General features: G+C 46.9%; 1 protein-coding gene across 1 annotated transcript; it reads left to right on the top strand.

Moving 5' to 3' along the window:
- The first annotated feature begins 5,508 nt into the window (after positions 1 to 5,508).
- On the top strand, positions 5,509 to 7,463 carry LOC138645895 (uncharacterized). The gene is made up of 2 exons (XM_069735387.1): positions 5,509 to 6,098; positions 6,591 to 7,463. The coding sequence occupies exons 1-2, from the start codon at positions 5,655 to 5,657 to the stop codon at positions 7,389 to 7,391; spliced, it is 1,245 nt and encodes a 414-aa protein (XP_069591488.1). The 5' UTR covers positions 5,509 to 5,654; the 3' UTR covers positions 7,392 to 7,463.
- The last annotated feature ends 2,428 nt before the right edge of the window (positions 7,464 to 9,891 follow it).

Raw genomic sequence — 9,891 nt, 5'->3', positions numbered from 1 at the left:
AGCCGTACCTGCCTGCCTACCAGAGAGCCAGCCGTGTCCGCCTGCCCGCCAGTGTCTCTGTTGTACCCGTCTGCCTGCCTGTGTCCCAGCCGTGCCCGCCTGTCAGCCAGAGTGCCCGCTCCGTTCTTTAGTGGGATCAGCAGCCACAGCCAGACATTACCCTGGAGTGGCACCTGGTAGCTTCCTATTGTACAAGTCTGACCTCACCATCAGAGGCTCCAGCGAACACCTAGGAAGCTACTTAGTTACGCCCCTTCCAGGGAAGTTTGGTCTGTGGTCCAGTGGGGCCACACCCCCGTATGCCCGCGCCAACCAGTCTGGGCGCGTGCGTGACAATATTTCGTGCAACACCACTCATGTGGTTTATTATGCCACCTGTCCCTGCTCCCTCATTTATGTCGGTCTCACATCTAGGGAACTCAAAATAAGGACACGCGAACACGTGCGCGACATCCTAGCTGGTAAAGATGCCTTGGATGTGTCATTGCTTAAAACCATACCTACGCATTTCAGGAAATGCCATGGCTCCGATCCCAGTGGCTTGAAAATTAGGGGTATTGATAGAATACATGGTGGTATCAGGTGTGGCAATCTGAGCCAATTACTGGCACAACGAGAGTGCAGGTGGATTGTCACCCTTGATACCATGGCTCCAAAGGGCCTAAACTAATTTGCTCCGTTTTTATAGGTATTATCCCTAGTCTTGCTCCGCCTCTATGCAGGGCCGTATTTGCCACTAGGCACGTGAGGGCACGTGCCTAGGGCGGCGACATTGCGGGGGGCGGCACCTGAGCAAGGTGTTTTTTTTATTTTTTATAAGTCCTGGGTCAAAAACGCGACCGACAGCCCCGCCCCCCAGCCTCCGAGTCCCCCCCCACCTCCGAGTCCCCCCACCTCCAAGTCTCCGAGTCCCCCCCACCCTCCTTGAAGACGATACTCACCTGCTCCAGCGATGCCTGGTCTCAGCGTCTGTAGCGCGTCCTGAGTGAGCAGTCATGTGGTACCGCTAATTAAGGTCATGAATATGCGCATATTCAATACCTTAATTAGCGGTACCACATGACCACTCAGAAAGAAGGCGCTGCGGCGGGACAGAGCCGGAGCCGGAGGGATGTCGGCGCGGCGTGTGGGACAGGCAGCTGACAGATGAGTATGAAGGACAGGGGGCGGGGGGAGGATGGTAAGCCACCCGCGTCATGCAAGATGGCCCGGGAGAAGGAGCGGGGGAGGGGGTGGAGAGATGAGCCATGCATAGGGAGGGAGGGAGGGGGGGGAATTATGAGCCATCAGCCATGCATACAGGGGGGGGATTATGAGCCATCAGCCATGCATACGGGGGGGGGATTATGAGCCATCAGCCATGCATACGGGGGGGGGGGAATTATGAGCCATCAGCCATGCATACAGGGGGGGGAATTATGAGCCATGCATACAGGAGGAGGGGGGATATGAGCCATGCATACAGGAGGAGGGGGGATATGAGCCATGGCCATTATACAGTATGGAGCATCATGTGGGGCCATTATAAAGTATGGAGCATCATGTGCGGTCATTATACAATATGGAGCATCATGTGGGGCCATTATACAATATGGAGCCTCATGTGGGGCCATTATACAATATGGAGCCTCATGTGGGGCCATTATAAAGTATGGAGCATCATGTGCGGTCATTATACAATATGGAGCATCATGTGGGGCCATTATACAATATGGAGCCTCATGTGGGGCCATTATACAGTATGGAGCATCATGTATGACCATTATACAGTATAGAGCATCATGTGGGGCCATTATACAGTATTGAGCATCATGTGAGGTCATTATACAGTATGGAGCATCATGTGCGGTCATTATACAGTATGGAGCATCATGTGGGGCCATTATACAATATGGAGCCTCATGTGGGGCCATTATAAAGTATGGAGCATCATGTGCGGTTATTATACAATATGGAGCATCATGTGGGGCCATTATACAATATGGAGCCTCATGTGGGGCCATTATACAGTATGGAGCATCATGTATGACCATTATACAGTATAGAGCATCATGTGGGGCCATTATACAGTATTGAGCATCATGTGAGGTCATTATACAGTATGGAGCATCATGTGCGGTCATTATACAGTATGGAGCATCATGTGGGGCCATTATACAGTATGGAGCATCATGTGAGGTCATTATACAATATGGAGCATCATGTGGAGCCATTATACAGTATGGAGCATCATGTGCGGTCATTATACAATATGGAGCATCATGTGGGGCCATTATAAAGTATGGAGCATCATGTGAGGTCATTATACAGTATGGAGCATCATGTGTGGCCATTATACAGTATGGAGCACTGTGTGGCCATTATAAAGTATGGAGCATTATGTGAGGTCATTATACAGTATGGAGCATCATGTGGGGCCATTATAAAGTATGGAGCATCATGTATGGCCATTATACAGTATTGAGCAACATGTGAGGTCATTATACAGTATGGAGCATCATGTGCGGTCATTATACAGTATTGAGCATCATGCGAGGTCATTATACAGTATTGAGCATCATGCGAGGTCATTATACAGTATTGAGCATCATGTGAGGTCATTATACAGTATGGAGCATCATGTGTGGTCATTATACAGTATTGAGCATCATGTGGGGCCATTATAAAGTATGGAGCATTATGTGCGGCCATTATACAGTATTGAGCATCATGTGAGGTCATTATACAGTATTGAGCATCATGTGAGGTCATTATACAGTACTGAGCATCATGTGCGGTCATTATACAGTATTGAGCATCATGTGAGGTCATTATACAGTATTGAGCATCATGTGTGGCCATTATACAGTATGGAGCATCATGTGTGGCCATTATACAGTATGGAGCACTGCGTGCCCATAATTTTTTGGTTTTAATTATTGTATATGAAACAGTGTGATCAGCAGTGCTGAATGGGTGTGGTTGGGACTTGGATATGGGTGTGATTAGTTGTGAAATGGGTGTGGTCAGAGGCGTGGCCTAAAATTTGCCGCGGCGCACGTAGTGCGCCGCAACCTTTACATCTTTTTCCCTTCTTCAAAAGTTGGGAGGTATGGTACCACATTTCCCAGATCACAGCAAGTACCGCAAATCCCATAGGGAATGAATGAAACCAAACGCAATGTTGCCGTAAGTGATCCGTTACGTGGCAGATGCAGAAAAACTGCCCAATCTGCTGCAAAAGGCGACTTTCACAACAGCGATTCTTGCCAAAGTCACTGCGGATAATGTCATACTCACCAATGGGGGAGGCAGCACTAAAAGTGCCTAGGGCAGCAGAAACTCTAAATACGGCCCTGCCTCTATGGATGGTGCCTTTTTGGTATGGGTCTGTGCCGATTATTCGATGGTGCCCCTGTTTTTGGCGCTTATCGTTCTTTCGGTGCGCCCCATGTAACTAGTTATTTACGTCTTATGGGTCTGAGTCCTCATCCTCTCCCGATTCACTTTTGTGGGGTCGCTTTCTGTTTATTTTTATATTTCTATATGTTTGTTGCTTATTGTTCTTTTTCCTTTTCTTTAATTAGTTTAGCTACGCTGGTTGGCAGAACCTGTTTGAGACCGTTTTTTCTCCGCTGCCTTAGAATCGCTTTCCTTTGGAATCACTGGGATGAATTTTTGAGGATACACTCTTCGTGCAATATTCTCTTATATATGTTATTGTTTTTATATTGATGTTTATCTCTATCTTAGGAAGTTTCTTTGCTTCCCTTCGGTCCTTGTAATGCTGCATATGTAGTTATAACTATATTTATGGTAATTTTCACGTACACTCTCTTGTTCTCACATATGCTCACATATGGTCTTATACTTACTGTATACGCCACAATCTACTGTTCACGGTTGTATTTTTATCAATGCGGTTACCTGCACGCTTCTTGCAGCGTACCGCTGCGGTTTGGGATGAGTGATGCTTTAGCAGTATTGGCCATTCCCACCGCGGCGGTATTTTAGTATATGTGTCTCTCACAATATGGCCACACCTGTGGTCTTCAATGTAATGGCCGCTTTGGATGCGCATGCGCACTGTGGACCTGGTTCTCTCCATTTCTCCTGTGGCTGTCTAGAATCGTCGTGTGCGCATGTCATGATGTCACACGGCGGATTTCCGCCTTAATGCGTGCACGATAGTGACGGCCGCAGGTGTTGTGGAGTCTGGGCTCAATTGCGCATGCGCTGGATTCCAGCGGCAGTTCCGGTCTCCGGACTACTTAAAGGCATTTGAACAGCTGATTGTTAACCCCTTTTGAAAAAGCTTGGCGGCGAAACGTGCGTCAATGGGCTTCTGGTGCACAGTGGGTGAGCTGTCCGGTTATAATATGGGTAAGCATGCATAGGCTACTTTTTACTTACTGATTTATCCAGCATTGTTTCCATGAGATATTATCTCTGACATCTAGGGACTTATGCAGGAACTATCTTATTATGATATGACTATGTAAATAGCCGCATTGCTAGCAGCATACTTACCCCCGGATACATGTAATGCTCCCCGTGTACACCAGTACATCTAGAGTTTTCTCTCTATTTTCCACCTGTTGTGGTGCATAATTTTAATTGGTCTTACATTTTTTGTATTTCTGTGTTAATAAAAATTATCTTTTCTATTATGTTTTTTGGGATTCTTTTACTCCGCTTTTTTGCTGTAGTACTATTTTAATTATATGTATGATGTTTGTATCAATAAAGCTATAACTTTTTAAACAAAAAAGAAACAACACCTCTTTGATTCAGCGCACACTTTAATAATTGCATAGTTGGTCAGTATGTTTATAGATTTAGTAGAGTGTTACCCATCCCAAGTGTGAGGTAATGGGTCTGGGTTATATGTTTACAGAAGTAATAAGATGTATAATTATGTGCCTAAGGGTACCGTCACACAGTGCAATTTTGATCGCTACGACGGCACGATTCGTGACGTTCGAGCGATATAGTTACGATATCGCAGTGTGTGACACGCTCCTGCGATCAGGGACCACGCTGAGAATCGTACGTCGTAGCAGATCGTTTGAAACTTTCTTTTGTCGTCTAGTGTCCCGCTGTGGCGGCATGATCGCATGGTGTAACAAAGGTGTGCACGATATTGTATACGATGTAATGGGTGGAGGAGCTGGCTACGTAGGAGCGCCAAATTCTCCACCTCCTGTGTGCTGATTGGGCGGTACAATACTGTGCGCTCATTCGACAGACAAAGGACTATTGTTCCCAGCGGATAAAACCGGAGCTGTCGAGCGCTCTATTCATTTCTCTCTGGAGCACGTGCTGGAAACAGAACTCCTAAATTCGCTGGATTCCCTGGACTTTTATAACTACAGACTTTTACCGCAAGAGTATACATACTATAACGCTACAGCGTAGCAGATGTTGCGCTTCAACGGGGATAAACGCTGGAGCGTGGTCGATTGTTCCTTTATGGAGAGTAGGGTAGGCCAGAGAGCCTCAGGTACACAGCTGTAGCGTGGCCCAATTAATTAATCCTTTTACAGATCGAGCTGTAGCATGGTTGACTGCCCCGTTTATGCCAGTAGTAACATATATAGTTATTAGATCAATGGTCAAAACATTGTTTTGTAAGCACGTGTATTTATTGTACGTTTGTTTTCTTTTTAGGAAGTATGCTCACTTCCGATGAGAGTTCTGTCGTTGCTGCTGCCCTGGTGTTTGAGGCAGCACGTCTCCAAGAGGAGAGACATCCTAAACGAAAACGTCGCATGTGGACCCGGAGCTGGCTGCAGAAAAGATCCACATTGTCACACATGGGTCTCATAAGAGAGTTACGTGATAATAACCCTCATGATTTCCGAAACTACCTTAGGATGTCAGAGGAATCCTTCAAGATAATACTGTCTGCTGTTACGCCACTCATACAAAGGCGTGATATGCCGATGCGTGCAGCCGTGCCCGTGGATGAAAGGTTGGCGGTGACACTGCGGTTCCTGGCTACAGGAAGGTCTCTTCAGGATTTGCAGTTTTCCGCAGCTGTTTCCAGACCTTTCCTGAGCGTTGTGATTCCGGAGACATGCAAGGCCATTGTGCAGAGCTTAAGGCATTATATCGAGGTACTACTATTTTTTTGGGCTGCTGTGTTATGTCGATATATTATACTAGCTATTTAACCCGTTCTACGCCCTGGTGGCGCGCATTTCTATTGGTATATGTTCTCCATCCTATCATGTGCTGCTCCCATCCTGCGCCCCCATTCTGACATGTGCTGCTGCGATCCTGCGCCATCCTGCGCCTCCATTCTGACATGTGCTGCTACCATTTTGCGGCTCCATTCTGATATGTGCTGCTCCAACCCTGCGCCACCCTTCTTTTATTTGCTGCTCCCAACGTTATTTTATTGATTATATTATTTCGATATATTGTTTAGCACCCCCTCTCAGTCAGTGAAGCCATCTGATAAAATGGCTGCCTGAATACTCAGGGTTGTTGACTTTGTTATACTAATCCATACTGCGCGTCAATCACTCTAGGATGTCCACATGAGAGTGTATGTGCACAACAATATATTTGACCTAATTTGTACATGTTTCCTTCTCATCTTGCAGTTTCCCAAGACGGCGGATGACTGGAAGAGGATTGCTTCCGATTTTGATCAGCTGTGGCAGTTTCCAAACTGCGGTGGCGCATTAGATGGAAAGCACGTGCGCATCACGCAACCAGCCAACTCTGGATCCTTTTTTTTCAACTACAAAGGATATTTCAGTGTGATCCTCATGGCCCTTGTCAATGCGAACTATGAGTTCGTCGATGTGGATGTTGGCATGAATGGTCGAGTCTCCGATGGTGGTGTTTTTGAACACACTTCATTTGGGGAAAGCTTGAGGAACAATCAACTGCAGTTGCCACTAAATGAAGACACAAAAGCAAACCTCAATTTTGTTTTCATCGCAGATGAAGCTTTCCCTCTTCATCCACATCTGCTGAAGCCATTTGCGCAGCGAACACTCACACAGGAGCGCAGAATCTATAATTACCGGTTGTCTAGGGCCCGTCGTGTGGTTGAAAATGCCTTTGGGATTATGACGAATCGGTTTAGAGTGTTCCACACAGCTATCAACTTGAAGCTGCCGTCTATAGACTTTGTGGTTTTGGCATGCTGTGTGCTCCATAATTTCCTGAGACGTCATGATACCACCTCCTATTCTCCTCCTTCATTCATTGATGCAGTGGACCCAAGAACCGGAGATATTGTGCCCGGGGAATGGCGTACACAACCTGAAAATTTAACAGCTCTTCAAGCACTGGGATCTGGCAGACAGGCAGACGATGCAAGGGACTGTCGAGAAAAATACTGTCAGTACTTTAATGGTTCTGGAGCTGTACCCTGGCAGGATCACGCCGTATGACAAAAAATTTTCTTTTTGGTTTGCCGTTTACTCAACAATATGTATGTTATGCTTTCGTGTCCACAATGTAATTTTGCGAGTAGGTCACTGTCTTTTGTGTAATAAAATTAAATTGTATTTTTTACTCCCGTTATTCTTGGTTGTTCATTTTAGATAAAGTGGTTAACTCATAAGACGTCCTATGCCGTCAAGGTGTCCTGTGACTCATTAATACCCATTGACGGGATAGTACGTTATAGCGATCGGTCTATATTGCATTCCAAAGTCAAATGGCGACTTCCTTCCATTCCAAGCTCTGTCATGCACCCAAACAATGGTGTACCCACACAGAATCGTATTTTCAATCATATAAACCTCTCTAAATGACTTTAAATGAGATGAGATGCCTAAAAAATGGTGTTGTAAACCCTTATAGCTCCATAAACATTAAAGAATGCGAATATTTTTTTTTTTGTAACAATTTCTTTGTATTTAACAATTAACCTACAAAATATTACATAACAAAAAAATTTTTTTATCTCCTTCCACGGCCCAACAGGTGTCGCAGCGTCACACCCTGCTGCTCTACTTGAGCCTGGAGGAGCGCTGCTGTCCGCTGCAGGAGCGCTGCTGTCCGCTCCAGGCGCAGTTGTCTTGCCAGGAGCTCTCTCACGCTGGGCGGTTCTGTGGATAGAAGAGGTTGGAGAACAGACGGTGATTCCGCTGAAAATACATCTCGACCTCTGGGGCAGGACCAAATTGAGTGTGTTGTAATTTTGAATTTGGTCCGGGCCCACAGGGCGATTTTGATGTTGGAGGCGTGGTAGGGCGCCTGCTCCTTAATGCGCCTATAATGTATACAATATTTCCGCTACTCTCTTATGTCACCTATGCAGTAATAAAATAGCAATGAATGATTGTACACTTACGTGAGGTCCCGGGCTGTGGGCTGCCGCTGATGGCGGATGAAGGAGAGCTGGTCTCAATGGCAGGTGCCTGTTGCCGACGCCTTCTCTCTACACATAAATGAAAAAAACCCAATGGTTAGACATTCCTATACTGTATGTTCAAAACCAAGTGCAGAGCAAAGGGAATCATTGCAACCAATACGGTTCCTGCTTTAATTTGTCCAAAAATTTTAAGGGAATGAACGCTGTGTTCTGATTGGGTTTTGCAGCAGCATTTGGACAAGTTGTTACAGAGAAGCTTGTCTTTTATATGTGTAGTACAGTTTGTGCTCCATATTGTGTGCTCCGTACGATGTGTACGTCGTACTGTGTGCGGCACGGTGTGTACGTCGTAGTGTGTGCGGCGCTGTGTGTGCTCCGTATTGTGTGCGGCACGGTGTGTATGCCGTAGTACTAGAAGCGCATCACGGCTGCGCGCGTCTACTGATTACCTGCCATTATTTCCCCTCCGGGCAGTGCGCGCAGGGTAATGTATACAATATTTACGCTACACTGTTATGTCACCTATGCTGTAATTAGATTAATATGAGTGATGGTACACTTACGTGAGGTCCCGGGCTGTGGGCTGCTGCTGTTGGTGGACGAAGGAGATCTGGCGGCAATGGCAGGTGTGTGTTGCCGGCGCCTTCTCTCTACACATAAATGAAAGAAACGCAATGTTTTTAAAACAAAGAAAAGGGATTCCAGAGCCCAAAAAAAAAAAAATAATAATATTGCGCGCAGGGTTGCCAACCTCCTCCTAAAAGCGTGCATCGCCCAATTCCCCCATACTGGTACTTGCCTCGCCTTGTCTCCACACGCAACTCAGCCAGAAGGTGTGGATTTTTGTGGCGGAGGTCGGCCCATTTCTTGCGCAGCTGCTGCGCACTGCGGCGGATGCCAAACCTCCTATCCAGCATTTGCACAATGCGATGCAGCACCTCCTGCTTGTGTAAGTTCGGGTGGGCTGGGCGAGTCTCCTGGCACTCATAACCCAGGGCATCCATGTGATGGACAAAAAACCGGAGCTCGGTCTGCCCCAGAGGTGCAGATCTTTGTCTTCCAGCGATTTTAGGTGAAAAGATGCTATAAAGCACCACCTAACCACGCCCAGAGGAGGTCCTTAACTATGCAGTTCTCCCGCGCGATCCGCATCGCTATAGCGTTGCCGTTTATGGACAGCGTCACATTTGTGATGGCTGAGCGGTACGGAAGGAACGCACATAGTAAATGCCGTTCGAAGGATGTAGATATAACGCCGGAGCGGCAAGTAATGTGCGCTCGTGGTATATGACGGCATGATGACGTTACAGCGTTCCTGCGTGCCTGCGCTACCTTGCTTTGCTTCCCTGACATCCTGAAAATGGCTGCCAGGCGACGTGATCCTCCTATGGGCATCCCAGAGCTAAAGTTCCTGATTAGCACTATGGATCGGATGCAGTACGAAACCACAGGGCTGGTGCTGCACCGCAACCAGCACAAGGATGAAGTCGTGCGTGTGGTGTCTGAGGGCCTCAGGAAGCAGTTTGGGATAACCAGAAGTAAGGCCCAGATTGTGAAGAAATGGGGCGATC

The sequence above is a fragment of the Ranitomeya imitator genome, chromosome 7 (genome assembly GCF_032444005.1).
Source record: "Ranitomeya imitator isolate aRanImi1 chromosome 7, aRanImi1.pri, whole genome shotgun sequence".
Taxonomy (NCBI): domain Eukaryota; kingdom Metazoa; phylum Chordata; class Amphibia; order Anura; family Dendrobatidae; genus Ranitomeya; species Ranitomeya imitator.
Note: the sequence above shows the minus strand (reverse complement) of the source record. Positions and strands in the feature narration are given on the sequence as shown.

Excerpts from the sequence above, each read along its gene's own strand:
- LOC138645895 (XM_069735387.1), top strand. The coding sequence starts at position 5,655 with ATGCTCACTTCCGATGAGAGTTCTGTCGTTGCTGCTGCCCTGGTGTTT. Across the intron at positions 6,099-6,590 it reads GCTTAAGGCATTATATCGAG|TTTCCCAAGACGGCGGATGA; the intron begins GTACTACTATTT and ends CTCATCTTGCAG.